This window comes from Tauraco erythrolophus, chromosome 10, assembly GCF_009769465.1.
Source record: "Tauraco erythrolophus isolate bTauEry1 chromosome 10, bTauEry1.pri, whole genome shotgun sequence".
NCBI lineage: Eukaryota > Metazoa > Chordata > Aves > Musophagiformes > Musophagidae > Tauraco > Tauraco erythrolophus.
Genome location: NC_141474.1, coordinates 7043279 through 7067189, shown reverse-complemented (window position 1 = coordinate 7067189; position 23911 = coordinate 7043279). Strand labels below are relative to the sequence as shown.

Sequence of the window (23911 nt, the reverse complement as noted above, 5' to 3'; positions counted from 1 at the left end):
TTGCTACCTCTGGATTTGGAACTGGAGCTTGATGTGGGGCTGTAGAGAGAATCTGCTGACTCAAACCAGTAGGAGAGTTACCCTTCTGTGTCACTGGGAGCAGCACTAGTGCTTGCTAGCCCAGGATGGACTTGTCCTTGTTGGGATGTTAGTGATGGGTTGAGTACTATATATCCATGATCTTACAAAGTGTTACAGGTCTTCAGAAATCTGAGTAAATCTGTCTCGGAGAGTTAATAGACTGTGACGACTGATCTGAATAAAGGTGGCCCAGCCTTGTTCTTCACACCTATTTCGTGTGCCCACAGCTTGTTTGCTTTGCAAACACAAACCTTTTCTCAAACCTGTCAGATTCACGACCATGGGATTTGATGCTGATTTTTGTTCTGCCCCCCGTTAGTTGTGTAATGGAATTTTTATTGCAGATCTTGATGAAAGACTTCATTTGAGCCACATCAAACTTGCAGGTTGCTTAGAGGCAACCATTCTGCGACTTTCAGCTAATCTGTTTGTATGATTTTTGCTGTTATATATCTAGAGAAGCATGTGAATTTCTTCTCTAAATACTTTTTTTTAGTGCCTCATATGAAAAAGTTTTATTACTTGACAATTTATAGACGTTAGTTAAAAAAAACAACAAAATTATTCTTAAAAAAAGTCATGTTCTTATTTGAGATTAACCCTAATACATTTTTTAAAGAAAAAAGACATTTCTCATGATTTTGTTTAATCCTAGTAGTGGTGCATAATGACACAGTTCTAGGGCATGTCAAGTGGAATCTGCTCTCTCTCTCCTGCCATAAAGATTTTGTAGTTACTAAGAAAACAAAAGTTGCTAATACCGGCTTAAGACACTGATGTATCTAGTCCAATATTGCCAGCTGTTTCACAGGGAGGTTCAAAAAACGCCGCAGGAGACAATAATGAAATAATTTGCCCACCAGATAAATGTCTTCATTACGTTTCATAACTAGGAGTTGGCTTATGCTTTCAAACTTAAGGTTTTATATCCTTTTCAAACTCCTGGATGGCTCTGTGTGTGTGGATTTCTTTTTTTAATTGCTGGGTTTGAGTCTGTGGTTTTTTATTTTCCACATAAGTATCCAGTCCTTTGCTATGAAGCATGAGTCACAAAACTGTATGACTCCGGATGAATTTGCAGGAACAGTAATAAGAAAAATAAAAAACCACTAAACCCCGTCAGCTTTACTTGTAGTTGCTGCGAGAAAACAATTGTGCAAGATCTCAGTAGCACTTCAAAAATTAATCTCAAAGGATATTAGAACTTAAGGATTCTTTTTCTTCTACTTTTGTTTACGTATGTGGACCATAGCAACTTGCCTTTTTAGTGGTATGTTTTTCCCTTTTGAATCTTGTAGCTTTGTCTTGCTCTACAAGATCTACAAGGTTGGCAGTGTGAGCCATGTGTTGTACCAGGGTCTTCTATTACATGAAGTCTCCTTCAGGCTTCCCGAGTTAAAGGTGTGCCAGAATGCCTGTTGTAGTTTCTTCTTTACAGGTCTTAATAATAAACCTTTGTTTATTTCATAGGGCCGCTTCTTTTCCCAATAATGTGAGCTAGAGATGGAGTGGCACCAGTAACACTGAATTTCCTGGCTTTTCATCGTTTATGTTACAGGCTTAATGTTGTTTGAACAAAGATTTTTGTGTTGGAATTGATATTTGACCAGGAAGGAGAGGCAGATTTCCAATGATATGTTCTGCAGATGTTTGAAAAGTGCTTTTGTTTTTAAAGGTATAAGAGCAGGTGATTATATTAAAAACACAGATTCACTTCTCGGATTCCTTCTGACAAGTGCCAGTAATGGTGTGTTTCTGAAGTCTGCTGGATTTATACTTTTGTGATGTGGCCAGAGGAGACAAAATACTCCTTTGAAAAGGCTATGGATTATTGTACCAATTGGAGTAGGCATTGGGGTTTCTGAGGAACAGAGCATTACATAGTCAAAAAATAACAAAAATGCAAATCTTTGTGCAGTCAGAAATATTAAATGCTTGTATTTCAGTTTGATAATTTTAGAAGTGACGTGTACTGATGGCTAGTGCTCAGCACAGGTCCCCCCTTGGCCATAACAGTTCTTGAGCTCACTGATGGCAAGAAGAGTTCCTCATTGTGACGATACACCAACATCTCTCTTGTAAAGTAATTTAAACCTGTATGAGGAACTTGGTAGAATCTCTGAAGTTACCTTCATGAGCTCCGTGTCTCTCTTGCTCTGAAAGTACATGACCCTAACTTATGTTGAAAAGTACGTAACAACAGATGTCCGTTAACTGTGTAATCATATTATATGCAGCTGATGTTATCCATGTGCTTTCGTTTTCCCATAAATTCATGTGAGCCGTAACTCTGAGTGTTATGGTTTGAATGTTAGCACTCTTGATTGAAGACCCTTTAAGTGGCGGTAGCTCTAGCCTCAGAGTTAAAATGTAATGCTTGCTTTATTAGTAAAAGATACGTGTTACATTTAAGTCTCTCTGCTTTCGAATAAGTTTTAACCAAACCCGACTGTTTTAAACACGTAGTTTAAATTGATTGGTTTTGATCTGAAGTGCTGCAGATATAAAAGTGCTGATGTTCCCCCTCGTTTCTTTCTGTGAAAAATACAGAATAGGTGTTAAGAGAGAAAAAATTGTCACAAGTGTTCACGGCTCTTTCAACTTTCCTTCCTCTTCTTTGGTCATTTCACATCCGTATGATATCTCGGAGCTCTCATGTCTCGCTGAACGTGCTGAAAGACGGTAATATCGATCTGTGCCAGACAACTTGCTTGTCAAGTAATACTCTTTCACATACTGTATACACATGTATATAATTAGAATATAGTCGTGTACAGATATCTTACGCTGCTAAAACATAGTCTGATCGTGGCTAGCGCTTTCATTTACAATCTGTTTCGTGGTATTCAGTCACTTTCCCATGAGGTATCTTCTAAATGAATCTCTGTAGCACCTCATCAAATGTCTGTTGGAAATCTAGATGTGTCAATTCTATTCCTTTTATCATTTGTCACTGTATTATCTTCAAAAAACCTCAGGTAAATTCATAAAGCACAGGGAGATTTGTTTGAATGCCTGAGTCGTCATCTCTAAGCCCTTGTGTCTGTAAGTAACTTTCCATTGCTTCCTGCACAGGCAGTTTTAGTAGTTTTGAAACCACAGAGGTTAAGCTAAGTGGCCTGTGACTCCGTGGATCTTATCTCTCTTTATCTTTAAAGTGGAATGGCATTTGTAACTTCCTAGTCATTAGGAATCTCTCTCCCCCCCCCTCTGTTAAACTATTAAAGAATCAGTCTGAATGTACCTGTTTTTATTGGGATGCTTTCTGCACTGCAAGTCTGGGATTGTTTTCATACAGTAATGGAGACAAACTGATGTAGGGTCTGTTTTAATTAAATAGCTCTTTTTATCTGATTAGAGCCTTATACTAATTACCAAGTAAGAACTGTGCCCTTAATATGAACAAGAAATGTGTTTTGTGAATGGGAACAAGAAAGAGTTAAGCTGGGCTCTGATTCAGCTGGGATCAGTTCACCTCACTTCAAAGACACTCTGGATTTACACTGATGTAACAGAGGGAATATGTCAGCCCCTGATTTTCTTCTCTTCCTTATAAAGCAAGCAGAGACTGTGAAACCTTTAAGCAATACTACTGGCTTTATAAGTGTCTGCATCTTCTTATGCCAGCATTTTAACATAAAGGGAGCAAAAGAAAACTGTAACCTATGTTCTTGAGAGGATGTCATGTGAGAAAACCACCTTTTTAGGAAATAGCTAGAAGACATTAAAATATGAGGGAGATGAAAGAAATAGGTTTGAAGTTACTTTCCTGCTTTTCTTCACCAGTTTTAAGAGATACAGTGGTGAAGGGTAGAGTCTGAACAATTAAGACCTTTGCTACTTTCATGCTGCTGCCCCAGATGAATGTTTGACCATTCTCATTACTTTTTCTCTGGGCTCACTTTCAAGATGGGTCTTGATATAACTTTTACAGGCCTGAGGAAGAAGGGGTAAGAGACTATTTCTTAGGCACAGCTTTTTTCTGAGGGCAGTAGGCTGAGCTACTTGGAGTCCCAGTAAGCTTTTTTGGTAATTGAAGTTGCTGTTTTTCAGTATTATTGTTGCTCAACATTCCTCCCAGAAATATTGCAAGTTGCTAATGAGCCCCTAAGACAAACCAGCACAGGTTGCATTGCCCACTTGCCCTGAAGTGAAGCTCTTTCGTACAGTCACTGCATGTTTCTTGTTTTTATAGATGGCCTAATAGCCCCCGATGGAGCAGTGAGTCCAGATTTCTTCAGTGATTACCATCTTCAGAATGGAGACCTCGTGGGGCAGCATCCCTTCTCTAGCAGGTAAGTTGTTGTTGATGAAGAATGTATATAATCTAACAATGGCTATTCAGGTTTCCTTTATAGGGCTTCATTTGTGGCGTTGAACGATTTGTGCCCTTATAGCAGTGGGAATGATTTACACTGAAAATGCAGTTCTAGTCTGTATTCTAAATTACATGTTTCTTTTAATGTATTAACCTATGTGCTGTAATACATCACAGCTTTCCAAAAGCTGCAGAATAGAAAAGTAAAACTAGAACCCACAACTAACTACATGTTACAACAGTTACTCAAATACTGTTCGGACACTGTTGTTGGGAAATATCTAAAAAGAGGCTTGAGATGCTGATTACCTAGAAGACTGTTGTTTCTGATATTCTTAAATTGTTAAATAGTTTTCTCAGCTGAGAAATTATTTTTATGTGGATTTGGTTTTTTGTTTAGCTTGTTTTTTTTCCTTAACCTAAGTCTTCCCAAGGTATTCTCAGTTAGATTACTGATGGCATGCACTTTGAAAATTTGCTAGATGAGCAAAAGATGTTGGCTTGACTTTTGGGAGATGTTTCTCTGAATTTCCCCACTGGTTAATGACCTCTCCTTCCCTGAATGTTAGCAAGCTGTTCCAGTTTGAATTTCTGAGTAGACTTCTCCCATGAGTTCAAAATAGAAAGGACTCATTGCAAAGAATGAAATCTTCATAGATCCTCTAATGTTTAGGAAATGTCTTTTGTAGAGCATGAATTATTTGCGCTCCTTAGCAGGAAAAATTTCAAACACTTTGCAGTCAAGGTACAGAATCCACTTTAACAGGATGCTATCTGGATGTGCCCAGCCCTGTGGCTGAAGTTGTTTCTTTCCAAAGGAAGAATGTAATTTTCACCACCTACCACTTTCGTCACCATTTGTAAAACAGGAGTAATTCACAGTATATACAGCTGAAGCAAAAAAGAATTTTATCCCTTACTTTGGCTTCTTGTAATTGTTGTAGGGCGGCGGACAGTTACACTTCTTTGTTTATTCTACCTGTGATGCACCAGAAGGCTGAACATTCAGCAAGGGTGGAAGGGCGTAGCATTTGTAAGAACAAATTAATATAAAATACTCAGATCAGGAAAAAAAGCAAGACTTAAGAGATGGATCCTCTTGAAAACAGGAAGTGTTTATACTTGGTAGGGATCAAGTTCAGACTAATGTGTAACACTTTGTATGATTCCTGTGTTTGGGAAGGGGATACTGGCGCTGGTTGTTTCCAAATGCATAACCTTCATTTGCAAGCATGCAGGTGATAGAGAAACTGAGGAAAGTATGACTTATATGCTATTCTTGGCGTCTTACCATATGTTTTACCATTTTCAACTTTAAAATAGACAGGAGATGATGGAACATTGTGTGGGTATGTGGTCCCAACAGTCTTCCTGCCCCCCTGGAGGTGGGGGGAAAAGCATGCAGGGTGAAGCTTGCAGACTCTGTTGTTTCCAATAAACTTAGATATAGCCCCAGTCAAGATGCTCTTGTTTGACCAGAAAGCTTTCAGTTGGGAAAAAAAATCTTGATTGCCCTTGGGTTAAAGTTAAAGTAGATCACTCAACCTCAAATTTAAATCCCTTATCAGGTAGGTATGTTAGTAAGCTGCTTTTTAGTCTGATTGTATTTCATCTAAAACGAGTAGCGAAATACATCTGGTGTTATACCTAGTTAGATTAAGTATTTGTAGAACTTTCTTGAAATGTCTCAAGGCATTTTGGAGGCTCACCTCAAGAAAGAAAACAGAAAAACTGCAGTTTGGCTAACGACAAACTTGGTGATTGCCCTTTGATGATAGCCTCTGTAAATGTTCAGATTTCTCATTAGAATTCTGTTTTCTAGGAAGACTTTTTTTGTTATGATTGCTCCATGGATTTATCTGCAGTCCAGACACGCAGTCTAATTGGAAACAGCGTGGACGGCTGCAAATGTTCTGTCCTATTTGTAGCAGAGCAGGACTGAATTGTTTGATAGAATGGATATTGGCAGTCGAACGGCGAATCCTAGTTTTCAGATGTGTGTCATTATCGTTTTGAACTTCTTGGCGCCAGAAGCCAGGATTTCCTGATGCTTAGAGCTAATGTAAAATGCATTAGTGCTCCAAGGCATGAGCCATGGAATTGCCAGTCCCATGAGTTTGGAGAGTCAGACCCTCCCTTTTCCCAAATTTGAATTGGTGTTGGAAGGTAAAACCATACGTGCTAGAGAGCCTAATTAAAAATAATAGCAGCAAGTCAAGGCTCTTTTTATGTGTTATATAGTGTACATTTCATCCATACCAAAACATAATTCTAGGGTATTTTTATGCTTACAATTTAAAGCTAACAAGAACCTTATGTCAAGGATTTATTTTTAACCAGTTCCAGCTTTTAATAAGTCAAGATTTTTGTTATAAAATGGTTCATTTTTCTATTATTAATATTTGAATATGTTTCAGAAACTTTTTTAAAGAAAGCTGAGTTATGATTTGTGTAGACAACTAGCAAGTCAATTAATAGTAACATTTTTTGTGACTCAGAGATGGTCTAATAATGATTAGATGCATATTTTCGGTCTTTTCATTTGTTATACGTTTTTGTTGTGCCTGTGTGTTCTGGTCTTAGTTTTTTATATTAGGCTTTTTAATTCTGTAACAGAAACAGTTGTTTGCTGAGCAGTGGGGTGAGTTCTGAAGGAGTCTTTTCTGTCACTTAAGACCACCCTCTGAAATTTGAGGTAGGTGACAACCATGAGCTGACTTCTTGCTACTCAACTTCGAATCATCTAATCCTTTCTTCTCCTTTTTGTGTTCCTGTGAGGAAGGCTTAGGATATGTTACTACTTTAATTTCTCTGAGGTTATTTCCTATCCTTGTAATGTGCTCAAACTGGATCAGGACTTCCACTTATCTCCAGGAGAGCCAAACAAGTCAACCAGAAAGACCCACCTTTTTAGTGCCTGCATGTCACTGAGGAGCTGAGCTAGTGTTGATGCCCTCGGTGCATTACCAGGGCTTAGGTGTGTTCTGTTTACCAGCCTCGTTTTTTGGAGCCAAAGAAATGGGTCTGTGAGGAGAGGTTTTCAAGGACCGCAACCAGACTCAAGTCACCTTGAAGATTTTCACTGTGAGCAGTATTTAATAATACCTGTGCCAGGGAGCTCAGCCCACACCAGCTGCCATATATGGGACTGTTGTACCAGTTGTACTGCATTGAGCAGATAGTGAAAACCGTGTGCTTCCTTGGCTGTAGGATGCTAGTTCTGGCAGAGGTCTGGGGCGGCCACTGCCGTGGCAGTTCCACCATGTTACGTTCAGGAGAATTCAGGTGAATTGGAGCAGCAGCCATATGCAGGTGTGCAATCGATGAAGTGGTTGACTTTCCTGTAACCCAGCAGGCATCTCACAGCCATCTCCTGTGGAGTCCCTGTCCCAGGAGACACTGGACCTACATACATAGACCTGCTGCATTGTCTTAGACTCTTAGATGAGTAGGGAAGTCCTTTTCTGAAGTCAAGAGTAAAACAGGAGTTTTAAAAGTTAAGGTATTTGTAGGCACCTGCACTTGTTGGGTTAGCACAGAGAGGTTTTTCCCTCATAACTTTTTAAGAAGGGGAAACATGAAGTAATAGTATTAGCAGTAAGAACGTCTATAGATCTGGTGAATTAGGCAGAGTATCTTCGGGGCTGCGTTTTTCAAGGACGTTGCCTTCCCTTCGCGGGGTTTCTTGGACTTTCCTTTGAAACCTAGAGTACTGACTACTGTCCAGAATTGAGAATGCTACCTTACATGATCAGTTCCTGCATCATGAAGAACGGAAAAACTTTGAAGGGAATTGAATTGTGGAAGTATCTAGCCCTAAATTGAGTTCATAGATGTGTTTGCATGCTTGCTATTCTGGACATATCCTGAAGAAAGCAGGAATAATTGTTGTTTCTGGTACTTGTTGGCATAAAGAAGAAGCAGCACATAAGTGAAGACCTGGAAAGTTGGTGTTTTTCCAATTCTGCCACCCTCACTTTAGGGGACCCAAGGCGTTGTTAGAAATAAAAACACTTTGTTTCTGGTAATCTCGCTTGTCTGTTTTGCAGCTTCAGTTTACAGCTCTCACTTCTGAACTGCATTCTTAGTGGAGTTGTCCTGTTGCGTATGATATCTATAAATAGAATTATTACAGAATAGAATGTACACAGAAGTGGTGATAAAATACGTAAACAGCATCTCCTGTTTTCCTCAAAGGCTTGGAGCAGGATGCAAACAGATTGTAAGGTATGTTTTCCATTCAGCAGAAAATACATGGCTGAGGAGGTTGTTTTGACAGCTTGTATCCAGTTTTTTTTTTTCTTTTTCATTGGCTAGGAAAAGACTTTTGTGATTAGATTACCAGCTTTGAATTGTCTGACTGTCTTTCAGAAGCAGATGGGCATTAGGCATAGATTTGAAATTTTCATCTGTTATTAAAATCAGTATTCAAGGCTCCTGGTTCTGATAACTCTTAATATAGAGTGAAAGTTTTATGATTGTAGCAAACAAAAAAAATCCCTCACCTTTGGATAATGTGATGACAGCTTAGTGTCTGAGCTGCAAGGGATAAAGACCAGCTGAAAGATATCTTCAAGAATCCATGGTCATTTATCAAATTTTAATCACCTTCTAGAGACTGATTACTTTCTTAAGACACAAACATAATAGTGATGGCTAAATATCTTACAATAGATATCCATGTATTTTTCTTACACTTTTGGGGAAGAGACTGCTTTTTAACCTTTCTCAGCTATAACTGGTTCAAACTTTTAAGTGCAAAAGCCAATTTTTTGTTAATATCTTCATCAGAGTTCCCAAATCCCTCTCTGTAGCTTTAGAAAGATTTATAGTTCGGAATGCTGGAGCTAGCCAAAACTTTTTTTTCTTCCTAAGGAAGTTTTCTCCAGCGCAGAATCTTTTAACCTTCTTATAAAATGTAGCAGAGCTGCCATTGTGCAATCCTCATTTTCAGGAAGACAAGGCGTTCCTGCGTGTGTGCGGCTCCCAGCGTTCGCGCTCGCATCTCCTCTCTGCAGACATCTGATGGAAGCTTCTTCCCAGGAAGCGGTGAGATTTGGCATGTCAAACGAAACCAGTTTTATGGGGTGACTGCCTGGCTCTGTCCTTGGTGAAGCATCTTTCCTCTTGCCGGGATTTACAGCCTAAAACTGTAGCTGCGTCTCTTCTTTTTGCCATGGCAGGTCATGGTGATATTTTGTGAGCTCAGTGTGTGGAGCCAGGGCCTCGCAGGCCGCTCTGCGCCGGCTTCAGTTGGGCTGTGTGTTGTTGGCAAGTACAGGCACACATAACTGAGCTGTTTTCTCTTGAGTTGATGGAAACTGTTGTGATGTGGCCTTCAGTAACTTAATGCATGGCCGTAGGTCCTGGTGGGAGTACAAGGAAGACTGTTACTGTGACTTAGCTTATCTCTAGCTTAGCTACCCACACGTAATGTCCACTCGTGCTAAAAGTCCACACTGAATGGCAAAAATAGTTGTATCCACAGCCTTTTTCGCTTGGGTACCCTGATGAAAATCAGATGTGAATTTTCATGGGTAAAAGACCTAGGTCTGTAGTCTTCCGTTCTTGTTGACTCCTGCAGCATGGTGTGAGCTCCCAGTCATGTGTCACAGCTGAACGGCTCCTGTTCAGGTCAGGTACAGGAGCTGCATCAGGTGCTGCCAAATATGTGCTTTGTGATTGTTTATCAAATGTTTTAAAGTGATCGTACCTGTAACTTCCATTCTACTTTGACATTTATAGCGGTCTTCCATATAGATCCTCATCTTCAATGGGATTTGCTCAAAGCAATCATATGTTGTACTTCTCAAGCCTTGCAGTTAGGATTTCATCTCTTTCTTGCTTTAGTCTCTAAACCCTATGGGATATAGTGCCGATATAAAGAACCAGAGAAGACTGGAGGAGTTGGGAACCCTGCTATGGAGTATTTTTCATCCATGTTGTGTTTTCAGTAATGCGCATGGTTTATTTAGAAGTGTGAACTTTCCTTTCCCAGCCTTTCAGCAGCTAAGTGCCACCTTGCAGCCTGTCTCTGAAGGTGAAAAACTAATACATCAGTAGACAGTAAAAGTGAGCTGCCTCAGGCAACCCTTTACAGCCATCAGTGGCAGAAGAAACTTTGTTTCATGGTTCTTGGGAAGATTAGCTCAGATAAAAAAACATCTTCTGATGTGGGGTCTGAGCTACAGTAGAATTGAAAGTATCCACATCTCTCTTTCCTCATCATTTGAATAGAGGCAGTAATACTTTCCTGTCTTACAGGTGGACATACAGTGAGTGTAAAATCTCTTTCTTAATGGCATGAAAAGCTAATACTGTAAACTATTATTATTACAAAATGATCTGACTTTCAAACATTTTACCATAGTGATATTTCTTACAGTTCTGTGCATGACTTTTTGCTTTTCCATACTTAAACTTCGTTTCAAAAACAAACAAAACCTTTTTTGCCTTTGCAGTATGTTCAGCAGAGTTGTACTCAGCTTCTGCCATTTGGACACTATTTAATTTGCATTTCCCAAGAGAATTGAATTAGGTTTTATTAGTAAATTGGGCCTATAACCTTGTAGGCAGGTTTTATTAGTTTATCACACATCAGTATTAGCAAATTGTAAATCCCACTGAAACGAATTTGAAAAGGCCTTTAAGAGAAGCCCAGAACCAGTGAAGTTTCTGGAGACAAATAAGGGTGTTTTTTGGGTTGGTGGTGGGCTTTTTTGTTTTAATACCACAAAAATGTTGTTAGTGGTGGCAGAGTCATATCTTTTTATCATATTCTGTTGTCTTAACTGCCTACATGTTTAGTTTTAAAGAAGTTAAACTGAACACAGGCAGGAGAATTTTGCTAAATTTCTGCTGTGGCTGTATATGGCTTGACACAGACTTTTCTCTACGACCCGTATTCATCCATGAGATTTTCTCAGGGTTTGGAGAGCTGTGCATGCTGCACCACTAAAAGATTAGGGCCCAGCACTGCCTGTAATTTGGGAATATCCAGATGAGGACAATATTCTTCATAAACAGTAGTCTTTATATAGCAACTTTTTTATGTGCTTGGGTGCTTATTTATTATTATTCTGTTCATGGACTGTATCAGGAGAAGCTTCCAAGCAGCTCTCCTTGTATCCCCCAACACTCAGTGGATGTTCACAGTGCAACACACAGTCCATGCCCTAAAGAGCTGATAGTCAAGACGGGCAGGGAACCAAAGACAAGGAGAAGAGGAGTTATTTATCCAACATCAGATGCCAGAGCCTGGAGTAGAGCAGTGAGTGCTCTCCTGGCTGCTCTCGTGGTGCTCCAGTGACCGGACCACACCACCTCTCCAAGGTGTGTGGTCCGTAATCATGAAGGATCGTGTTCCACTTGTTTCACTTACTGTAAGAGCTGTTTAATTGCTCTGAACAATTACAGTAGTATGCTAAGAGATGAAATAGCTTGCTTGGGAATATTTTAGGGATGCAATTTTTCCAGCAAGTTGGAGATGCCATTTGGGAAGAGAGTCAGTGTTGAGGTTTTAATGCACTTCAGCTCTTTTGGGATATAGGATACTCGGGTCTCTCTTGCTTGCAGTCACTTTCTTTTACATTTTTTAGTTGCTTTATATTTTACTATATTCCACCTGCAGTTGGCCTTGTTTAACCGACATGGTTTAGGCAGCTATTAAGAATTTTAAAAGAATACCAAAATGCTGTAGCAGTTAGCTCAAGTCCTTTGGAATGTCTTACCAAAAAATCCCTCAAACCTGGGTCTGTCTCTTCTGAAATGTAACATTAATTAATTCCCACGTTCTGTCTGCTGCTCTTAGTCCCTCCAGATGTGCTACTAGGAATAGACTGGCTCCCTGGTTACAAGCCATCTGGGCTCTGTAAACTGATTTGCACTTATATTAAACAATAAGTGAACAGAATGCGGAAGAGTTATTAAAGAAATGTACATTGCTTATAAATCTCAAACTAAAATATTAAAATGTAGTAAATGGGAATGGAATGTGCAAATGAAGACCTGCTTGTTTTTAATGAGTTTAGCTGTGACCTTCTCGATTTCAACCAAAAGAAAAGAATTTTATTTTTCTCTTTAAAAAAAAAAAAAGAAAAAGAAACTATAAAACTGCTTACAGAAGTATCTGAGACAAAAACAAGGAAATATAATGTTCTAAACTTGACTGGTCCAAACCACTCAAGCTGCTGTGACAGCTCATAAAACTGAGAGTAGTTTTTAACTGGACTCTGTTTTACATTGCCAGAGTGAATTTTCCTTGCAGGAAGTAGCCAGAAGGTTTATTTAGTTTCCAGACTGCTGCTTTGATCTTTCCATTCTGTCACTTCTCAGGTTACATAGCCCTTTTTCACTGCAGTAAATCTGCAACAGTTAATGAGAATAAAATTTCCTCCTTCTCACTGATCGCATGCTGTTAAATGCCAAACCACAGCCAGCAGCATATTTGCAGAATTCAGCTGCACTGTACAAAACCAGCACAATCAGTTTAATCTCGTTGGTTTTGTAATTCGTTTTATTGAGCTTTCCTTTTTCAAGTGACCTATTTTTATCAAGACAAGTCGGTTGCAAGGCCAGAACTGGAAGAAAGATTTAAAACTGTAATAAAGTGAAGGGTGTTTTGTATGCTATGTGTAAGCATTCTCACAGGATTCAAAATTAAACCTACAATGAGTAGTTTTAAAAAGTCCACTATATCTGTGGGATATTGTGGTTATTATCTGAATGCAACATGTGCTGCAAACAAGTCTCTAGTGTAAAAATTAATGTAACATATCAAATTAATTTCTTTGCCAAACACTTAAAATTGTTTTGATTCTAAAATTTTATTCTCAGAATCTGTATTTATCAGCTTCAGCCATTCGGGTATGATGACTGAACCACCCTTTTCTCTTCCCTCTGGAAAACTTACTTAAAAAAAATAATCTCATGCTTAAAAAAACCCCAGTCTTCTAGTTTAGAGAGTTTATTTGCCTTCTGGGTTTTGAGCTTTTTAAGTTTTATTTTTTCCAAGATTCCCTGCTCAGCCTTTGTCCTGGTAACATTTCATTTTTGTTCATTTAATTAAAGTTGAAATTTTTCATAATAATGCTACTCCAAGGTATAAATCTCCAAGAAACTGTTCCACATCTGTATTTGTATCTGACTTGTTCCCTAATATATCCAGTGTTAGCCCTAAGAAAGAAAACAGTAAGAGACATTGAGATTTACTTCCTTTTTGGTTTACATGAAAATCATCGCTGATTTGGGATAGGTTTTGACAAGACTTCACTAGGGTCCTGTGTTGATATTTAAAAGTGGTTGAAATCTGGAGAATCATCTATGGTGGTAAAAAAGTATTTCAAGTTTATTCATCGGTAATAATGCTCCAACTGCGTTTGCTGTGTGCTCTAGTGCACACTGCAAATCCTCTAGTAATGTTAACTTTCAGAAAAGACTTTGAAAGCTTTTATTGGCTGCAGCTGTAAGTCAAAGCAGAACAGATTTTTTGACTCTCCCTCCCTCCTCCCCTCCAGCATCTGGATTATCATCCACATTGACTTGCCTGGATCTTGGTGCTGAGCCCTGGAGACAGCACGACTGTCAGCCAGTAACCTGTTGGTGTGGCTCTTCTGGCTATTTGTGCACAAGAGGGAATGTTTTTTACCCATTTTTGTTGAAGCACAGAGCTTAGTGGCAGTGCTTGGACTTGAGGAGGTTGTATAAATATTTAAAGGAATAATTCTTCAGCTATGAGCGGTTTAATGCAGGGCACTGAAAGCTTGCACTTCCACTTCAACTGTTTATCTCAGAGTACGTGTTCACAGAGACCCTGCTCTGTAACCTGGCACAGGAGGCAAGAAGCAGCTCCTGTCTGGAAACGGGAAGGCTAGTCAGAAGCCTGTGGAAGATGTGGACCAGGTCCTGAGCTGATCTAATCAGTAACTCTAGTCACCTCTAGGAGGTTGCCACTTCAGGATCTTATTCTGCTCAGGCTGTTGGCTGAAGCTTCTGTACAAAACATAACACTGACATTGCTGGAGCTCAGCAAAAGAGATGCTCGAAACCTTCCCAAGCCAGACAAATTCCTAGTGCAAGATTAAGGCAATGCACTCTTCGATTTATGGAGTTGACACAAATACTTTGGACTGTACAAGGATAGAGGGGGAGGAAAGGACATCATCTTGTTACTGCCTGCTCCTCAGGGCTTTTGTATTTGTTTTAGTTCTTAATTAATTCTTAAGAAATGGATGTATCTAATCAGTGGGCTTGGCCAGTTGTTGAGCCAACATCACAGGAGATGTTTCTGTCAGGCTTCTAATGGGAAGTCAGAACTCCTGGTTTCTGTTCCAGCCCTGACTGTGCACTTGACCTTTTCACAAGTCTTGTACAGAATAGCTGAGAAACTCCCCGTCCACATGGCGGAGGTGTGAGCCTGGGTGAGGGAGTGCTGGTGAAGTTATCCTGATGCCCTTCAAAGAAAGCAGACAGCTATATGAAACAACTTGAGCTCTTGAGTTGCCTTTTTACCCTCAGCTGTATTCTGGATTTCTTGCCTTTCTAGCCGATCAGAATTTTTTTTTTTCCTCTTTGAGAGGGGTGTTACAGAATAACCAAAAGTCTTTTCTATCTATGCCAGTCTAATTTGAGTCTTCTCATTAGTGTAGTTTGTAACTTACTGTGTTTAATGTCTGGAGTGGTTTTTTCTTTCAATACTCCAATGGGAAACTGAGGTCATGGAGAAAAGGAGCAACTTGCCCAGGATCACACAGCAGGTAACTGACAGAGCAAGAAACTGAGCCCAAGTCCCAGGCTTCTTTCACAGAGCTGGGATAGCAAGCTCTACGGCTTTCAAGCAAGGCTCTTAGTGAATTTGGCTAAGCAAGGTCATTTGTTTTTAGTTCAGTGCTTTCTTACTATTCAGTTGGGAAATAATTTTTTTTTGTTTTAATGCTGCCCCCCCAGTGAATTTTGGCATGCTTATTGCTTGGTGCGTAGCTGGAGCCTGACACAGAAGACGCAGTGCTCATTTCTCCACAATTGTCAGATTTGCATTTGTTTTTAATTAAATGGCAGAAACAGCAGTATTGTGCTGAGATACAACTGGGCACCAAGTCCAGAAGCAACTGGAAACTTTAAGTCATTAAGTGCACTGAAGAAAGCTGGATCACATGGAGAGACATGATCTTACCCATAAAAGCTGTATCATGATGCACAAGGGAGCTAAAGTATTATTGCACAGGTTCATCCTCACATTTTCTATCTTCTGAGCAGATGTAGTGTTACTATTTAAGCAATGTTAATATTCAGTGCTAATGTAGAGACAGACTTGGTATTTGATGCAGTGTGCAAAGTCACAGTCCCTGCCACGAAACTCCTCTCCCACTTGGACTCGAGGGATAGAAAGCATGGGGAAAAAAAGCTTCACAGATAGGGGAGAAAGTAAGTTGGGGCCTTGAGAGGCAGAATTTAAGAGACTTGTGGTTTATAGTTTAACGTCATTACCAGTAGTGGAAGAATCTACAGTTACAGGATATTATATAAAGAAACGTTGTTTTTCTAAGACTTCTCAGTTCTATGCTGTTTCTCCATAACCCATGGTTTGTGCTCTTACTCTGAAGGATAGAAAATTTATGGTCAGTGAAGCAAAACCAGAGGTAGCTGGCACATAGAAGTAAAGAGGATCATCTTCTTAATCGCTAGACTCCAAGCAAAGGGAAAAGCAATCAGTTGTATGCTGCTTTCTGATGCCTGCCACTCTTTTGTGACTGGTGTTGTGAAAATGGTATCCCATCCAATGTTTAGCTGACAGTAAGTATCAGCAGAAAGGCCAGAGGGTCCGTGGGTTTCATACACTTTGAGTCCTGGTTAAAGTGAGGTGGTTAGATGGTAGCAGCAAAGGATTAGCTAAATTTTTCTTACTTGAAGATAATTTAAGAAATTGGAGGTCTGTGTTTGTACTATGAAGTTCAAAAACATTTCCTACCTCCTGCGCCTTGATGCACACCGTGCCTCAATCCTCACTGTACAATGGGACAAGGCCTGGATGCCTCCAGCTCCCCCTGCCTTTCCCTATTCTGGTTTCTGTGCAGAGGAAACCTGTGGAGAGAGGGAGAGAGCTGCAGCGTTTGCTAACTGATCTCCTAATTGAGATAGCAGGAGTGTAGCCTCTGCCACATGCCATATGTGATTATACTGCCCTGCAGTTATTATCTCAGATCTACAGTCTAGCACCTTTTATCAACACTTAAAAAAAAAACCAACAACAAAACACCAAAAAAAAACCCAACAAACAAAAACCACTGAGAGGAGAGAAAAAATACAGGCTTTGCTGCTGGCAAACTCCTGTGTCTCTTGTTGGTGAGTATCATAAACAATCAACTGCATCGCAGTTGTGCAGGTTATAATGCTGTGCTTGTCTCAAGATCAGAGACTGGTGTGCCATTTCTATGGCTTGGGTACCTCCTGGGGGGAAAAAGCAGCCTTCAGTATTCATCTGAACATAACTTGTTTTGTCTGTTGTACACAGGAACTTGATACAGCATTATAGATTACAGGGGGTTATGGCATGGGAGTTTATAGGGCAATATAGGATGGTAACTGTACCATATGTTACCAACAGTGCTGTCACACATGAGTACATTCACAGATGGGGAGCATTAGGGCTTCAAGGATGTGCTGCATGAAATTCTGAATGCCTGCCTGGGGTGAGGGGGCCATGTTTTGAGAGGGAAGACAGCGTTTTTAAGAAACAATAATGTAAGGTGTATAAAGGGACAAGGTAGGGAGGAAACAGAGGGGTTGCCATGAACTGTACTGATATCAGGCTTCCGAAGGATACTCAAAAATCTTCTGGTACAAATCCCATTCTCTGGTACTCGGGATGAGTTTTGCAAAGCTGCAGGTGAGATCAATGGCAGCAAGAAAAGGTGCCGTGTGTGCAAACAGGGGCTGCAAATTTATGCCTGCAGATAAACCCTCTCAGCAGCTCATTAGAGCATATGGAGAACTTTGGGTGTGATTCCTTCATTAGGATTTGGTATGGTTGCTGATGAGTTGAGAGCTGTATTGTTTGCTTGGTCTTACCAAGGTCAGAGGACCTAGTGAATTATTAATTTATAGGGTTTTTTAATAAAATAGATTTTTTTTAATAAAATCATAAAACTTGTATCCCCAGTGAGTAGCTGAGAACCTTTCACACATGAGGCTGGTATAAGGCTTGTTGATGCAGAATAAGGAAGAGGGATTCACAGGGTTTTAGAACAGGTTTAGGATGAAAAGAAACATAGCTGAAATCGTGGCTCTTGTGGAAGCACCATATGTGTTTAGCTTGGATTTCATTTTCAGTGGGCGGTGATTTCAGGGCGCTTTAATTTTGGGCTTCCAACCATGAAACTGGTAGGCCAAAAAGGATGAAATATGAGCCCTGAAGTGTAAGCTCTTAAACTGCTATTTCACCCTCTAAGGTGAAGACTCTCCCTGGGCCACCTTTGCCTGTACAGACACAGTCTTCTACAGTACAGTCTGGTACGATTCTTACCATACTGCTTCATGCCTCTTTTCCCAAGCAGCGTTTCTTGCTGGGATCGCTCCAAGATCCATGCAAGATTTCCACGTGATTTCCAGTTGGACTTAAAGGGGTTAGTTTTGACCAAGAATTTCCCCAGTGACCCAGGACTTGCCTTTCTGAGACCCTGCTTGTGCCGGAGGAATTAGTACCTGTTTTAGAGCAGCTTGTCAGCACCAGCAGTAGTAACAGTGTGAACGCTGGTGTGGACAGGCTCAGGTGTCTATCGCATCAGGAGAACTTACGGAAAGCAGCCTTGCTCCGTGGTCAGTCTGCACCCAGGTGCTAATTACTGTAGTTCAGACTAAGCTCAAGAGCCGCTCTTCCTGTACCGTGCACTCACGAGCAGCAAAGATACCTGAACGGGAACCCCAACAGAGGGTTGCTGGCAGAACGTTCCCTGTCTGAGGCTGCCCAGTCTCCCAGATGTACCACCAAGCCTCTCTAGTCTCTGAGGCTCTGGATACAGGAGGAAGTTAAGGAAATTAAGTAGTTTGTGGACAGAGTGGATGCTGGATAGCATTTCCTGCTGTGAGGGGGGACGCAGTTGGTCTTCACATTTTAAATTATGTCAGGGCACCTAGGATGCTGGCACCTAGGATCCTAGATGGGTGTATTAATTTGGATGTTGTGAATCAGAGTAAGTATCAACAAGTAGAGCTGTTGGGAAATCTTTCCTCACTCAGGCACATCAGGAACATTTTCCTCTTCGGCATGTGTTCTTCAGTTCCCCAGCAGTACGAGCAAATTGGAAAGTTCAGCTGTCATTTGGGGAAGGTCATAGATCACGCTAGCAGCCTGAGTAATCCAAGAGGTTTTAAGTATCATAGCATTTAGTTTAAAGTGAAATTTGCTCTGACAGGGGCTGGCAGACCAATAGGAAAAAGAAATATTTGTGCTTGGAGAAGTGCATGTGTAGAGACCACGAGTATAACTGATGGCTGGAAGTGATTTCAGTCTAAAAAAAACAAATCATTAAGAGAGTGCATAGGGGTAAAATACACAGTTCATATTTTAAAGGGTCTCAAAATGAACCAGCAACTGAGGTTAGCAGTACATAGTAATTAGCTGTGCTGTTCACTGTTTAACTCCATCAGCTCCAGGCGTGGTGGTAAACTTTGCACAAGAATCCAGTTGTGCTTTGACCGCGTGGTTGGCAATCACCAACCCCTCTCTGCGCACACGTGCAACTTGGTGAGACAAAACTGCCTTAAATAACTTGCAGATTAAGGTAACAGCATGTCATTTATCTGAGGAGCTTGTTGTGGTGTCGTGTGATCCAGATCCATTATACAACTACAGGGATTGCATTCGCTTCTGCTGCGTACCTAGTTGAACAGGGCTGACTAACGAGAGGCAAAAATACCAATTCGGGGATGAGTATTGTTGCCTCGATGGCATAATTGTGTCCCTAACTTTGGGAAGACAGGCTGGAGCGTGCTCTGCTGAGCACTGAGTTTCCCTGTAGATGCTGTATAAATAAGGTCAACAACGTGTTCTTCCTAGGACCAAGTTTTGAAGTTGATTGCTTGTATAAATCTAAAAACACATGGCACAAATCATGATCTCAGGCCAATCGTTACCCAACAAGTGTTTACAGCCAGAAAGCTACCATCTTTCCTGGCTCTACTCCTCTGCTGTTCTTGGCAGAAGTGGCAGGGATTCATCAGGACTTGGTGTTTGAACCCATGTCTCCACCTCCGCAGAGGCGCGATGGCTGTTCCCTTGCCCTACCCCGCAGTTACCTCCTGGGTTCAATAGCCTTTCCGTCAACCACGAGGACAAGCCTTTTGCTGCGGGCTGCCAGTGCAAACAATCAGATAGGCAAAGCTGGTATGTTTCAAGAGCACTAGCGTGTAAAAATGAAGCCAACTTCTTTTTTGAAGCATGGACAAGCCTTCATTTACTTAAGAGAAATGTTTAGATAGGAGAGAGTGGTGATTTGATCAAGGTGTTTTAATGTGATTTTCTGTTCCTTTCTTTTTATTTTTTTTTTTACGTCCAAAGCAGTTATCAGCTGATCCATCTCTTCCAGTTTTCTTCAGGACACTAACATATGTCTAAACCATTTGGAAATAACTGATACTCCTCAAAGTTTAAACTCTAGGGATCTTTACCTAATTACTTACACGTTTATAAAAAAAAAATTAAAAAAATGATTTGCTGGGAATGTGATTGAAACCATATTTTCCTTGCTCTTGTTATCAATTTAAATACATTTAAAAGTTCTTTGAATAAGGATTACTAAACTGGAAGTAGCTGGAACAGCTCTGCCTGAAGTGATAGAGACCTATTGCCACCGCGTGGCTCGGTGTCGTTATTACACCTCCCTCCCCAAACCCTCAGTGTTGTTTAGTATTTAACAGTGACCAGAAGAAGTTCTTGAACTCTGCAGGATCGAGAGAAACCATATTTATACTTAGGAAGAAAATCCTGCTTCAGGACATGTCTCTCTCTGCCACAGCAAACCTGAGGATGGCTCGTGTTGTCTACCCTGCGAGCCAAGGCTTGGCCCTGCCAGCTTGGCTCTGCCAGCTTGGCTCACACTCAACAGCCTCCCTGCACGCAGGGCTCGCAGCCTGCTGCACCCACAGCCTGCTCTCTTCACTTTCCAGAGTGAAGTTTTCAGTAGTTAGAAATGCAAAAAGCCCCTCTTCTACCATACTAGTAATAAAAACAACTTAGCCACAACTGACATTGTTATAGTCACAGAAAAAAAGGCTTTGAAAGATAAATCTAGAAAAGCGTTTTCTGTTAAAATACCTTTCTGTTATAAATTGACTATAGATGCTTTAAAGATCTTTGGAAGAAAACAGTGGAATTGTGAGCTTAAAGGCAGTCTTAAAGGGTCCTGCTGGTCACTGCTTCTCTGAAGTGTTACAGGTGTGTAGTATCACTGGCAACTGGGAATTTGTAGTGCACAATGAAACTGGACTCTGCTTCTAAATCCTACTACACCTTCTTTTAGTGTGTTATTAACTTCTAGCACTACCAGTACTGAAAGTGCTCCTCTAAAGAGTCGGTGTTGTTTTACAGAAGTTATTCAACTTGTTTGTTTTCTGAACTGCCACATTAATTGATCAGCTTCATGCCAGATTCTTGCTGGCTTGTTTGGAAGAGCTTTGTGCCTGTATTCAGAAAGCTATACCTAACGGCAGCCCACGTGAAGTCGGCCTGTCTGATCCCTTTGCATGCTGCAAAGCAGTAAGAGTGGCAGAAGCAGGGACCATCCTCTGACGAAGGTGAGTGGAGGGTTTGGTGTTTCTGGAGACAAAGAGTTAGATACAGACAAAATACCAGCATTTTTCTTAATCCTTTCTTTCAGGAGTCCTTTAAAGCTTCGAGCCTGCTAACAAGAAAGCTGCGGTTTGCTAGGTACAAAGGAGGGACCTGGGCAAGGTGTCTCAGAGGTCACCAGCTCATTCCATAATGGGCTTGCAAAAAAGTAATAGGATTTTGGAGTGCATACAGGAAGGAGTGGGTGGCCAGAGGAAGGTGTGAAGCCAGAGGCATGCGTTCACGTAGCTTTGCACCGCTACAGGATACACCACGGCTACTCTGCTTCCCTTTGCCCTGCAGAAGGGACTGGTCAGCCTCTAAGGTCAGACCGATTGCTCTGTGTATGAGTTATGAGACAGGGGCATTGCCAGTTCAAATGCAGACAGGCAGACGTGGAAATAGCAAAGCACTTCCAGAGTGCTGCATTTCTCAGGATGCATTTAGGTGAAACAATGATTTGTTTTCTGCAGTTCGGCATGTTGACTGTGTATTCTCCCTCTCAGAAGACAAATATCAGCCTCAGACCTTCCACCTTCACTTGATTATCAGAATATCCCATAAGTGAACTAGTTTCATGAGAAATTAAGAACCAGAGATCCTTTTCTAGGACTTCAGAGGCACAATCTGAGGAAAGCGTCTTTGCAAGGACAGAGTGATGGACATGGTCCCCCACCACTTCAGCCGAGCCCTTTCAGTCTAACCGATTCAGCAGTGCCAGCTTTTTGCTGAGCCAGGGCCTGGGGCCCACCCATTGTACATCTTCTGGATGGGTCATTCTTTCCCAGCCTTGACTGTTGCATAACCCATGTTCCATATGGATAATTGGCAGTAATGAGGTTCAGCTTTTCCCCACTCCAAAAGCACTTTGGTTCTTTGTGTTTTGACAGTCTTCAGAGGGGAAGTTCAACTCCTTTCAATGCATCTTTAGTCAGACAATAAATCTGAGTCCTTTTCCATTTGTCCTTCTACTGAAGTGGAAGTTAAGAAGTGACATAACTATGAATAGGCAGTAATCTAGTATCTTAGGCAATGTTCATTTTTCTCTACCTCCTGCAAGACAGTTTTTGTTGAGATCGTTGTGCTACTCTTCCCTACGCAGTTCTCGTGCTTTAGCATCTTAATTCATTGCTGTTGGACTTTTTAGGTGTGAAAGATGCTGTTCTGTATGAAAAATGAATTATTCTGTCTCATTAGTACACAGCCTTTCAGTATATGATGAATTCTTTCTGCCATTTGACTGTCAGTCTTGTATCCCACCAGAAACACTGTCCTTTGCTGAACTATGTTGCTGTGCCAGATATCCTCACTTTCTCATTTCTAGCTGGTGTTTTCCCAGAGGCTTCAGGAATGTACTAAAGGAAGGAAATTAGATTATTCAGATGTGCTGTGTAGGGTGGAGTTACTGGTGGGCTTTGCAAGAAGCATGCTTTTAGTCTTTCCTGAAAGACAGGTTAACTTTGAGAGAGAGAAATTGAGTCAGAAGTAAAATGCTTTTCCAGGAAATCCATAAAAGGATAGAAGACTTCCATCTCTTCTGGCTATTTGACCTGAAAGCCCTTCCTCCATAGGAGCTGTGTTGATTTTTCTGCAGCATTTCTTTTCCTGCCAAGGGCAGACGAGAGAGCAGTGCTGGCTGGAAGGGGAAGATGGCTTGTGAAGTTGCCTCACGAACCTGTCTCTGTGGCAGGAAGTTGGAGACACCAGCACTAGTGCACCTTCCCTGCTGTACAAAACCCTCCAGTTTCTCTCTTCTCTTTTTTTTTTCTTTTGTAGCATTGGAGTTGATGGATTTGGTCAATCCCCAGGAGTTCCTGGCCGCCCAGTGACTGCATATGGATACCGCCCAGATGAACCTTACTACTATAGCTACGGAGCACGATAAAACAGCCCACTCAGCAGTCCAGGCTGCTGCCACCTGCCCTGGAGAAACCAGTGGGTGCATGGCCGGCAGTAGATCTATCCCTTGGTAATGCATGATAGTACCACGATGGGTCCATTGTTATGTATCCTTTGGCGTGCGTAGCTCCAGATAAACCTAGCCTTTCTGGGTCCAGTGTTTTAGTGACAGTGTTTGCTCTTTGGTTGCTCTTTGGTTTTGCCCTGTGACTTGAAAGGAAAGCAAGAATTGCAAGGCTACTGGACTGGAAAGCGTAACGTTATGTATATTAAGCTACTAATTTAATTTCTATTAAATATAAAAACCTGTGTGGTCAGCAGTGGTGAATGTGTTTCTAACCAACGTTTTGTTTGTTTTACAAGGCATTTAAGAAGAATGCTTCATGTGAAGTGTGTTTAACATGGACTGTTTCCCTCTCACACTTAAGTAACAGGAACACTGTTAAGCCCCAGCATCTCCTGGCAATACCTTGACACATAGTTAGCGAAGTCCAGTCCTGGGTCTAAAGACTTTAATAATGGAAAGATGGCACAGGTTCACTCCCCAGAGCTTCAGACATTTACAATCTAGTTTAAATGCTTGAAAACACTTAAAATTAGAAACCACACTACAAAAGAATACCTTTACCATAGTGTTTAAATAAAGCTCTGTGGGCTGTGAGAAGACAGCCACGTCCTGAGGGACTAGGAAGAGAAAAAAGACCTACTCTAACTTGGTTCAGAATCTAGATGCAGAGGCTTTCCCCCAACTTCCCCATCCTGAAATACAAAAGCATCCTGTGCTGCATGTT

At 41.0% G+C, this 23911-nt stretch overlaps 1 protein-coding gene across 1 annotated transcript in view; it reads left to right on the top strand.

The window, feature by feature from the left end:
* KIFAP3 (kinesin associated protein 3) overlaps positions 1-23109 on the top strand; it is a 69267-nt gene extending 46158 nt beyond the window's left edge. Inside the window, exons 19-20 of the mRNA XM_086617370.1 lie at positions 4277-4376; positions 22998-23109. Of these exons, the coding sequence (XP_086473496.1) occupies positions 4277-4376; positions 22998-23106 (209 nt within the window). The 3' untranslated portion in view covers positions 23107-23109. The remainder of the gene's footprint in view (positions 1-4276; positions 4377-22997) is intronic.
* The last annotated feature ends 802 nt before the right edge of the window (positions 23110-23911 follow it).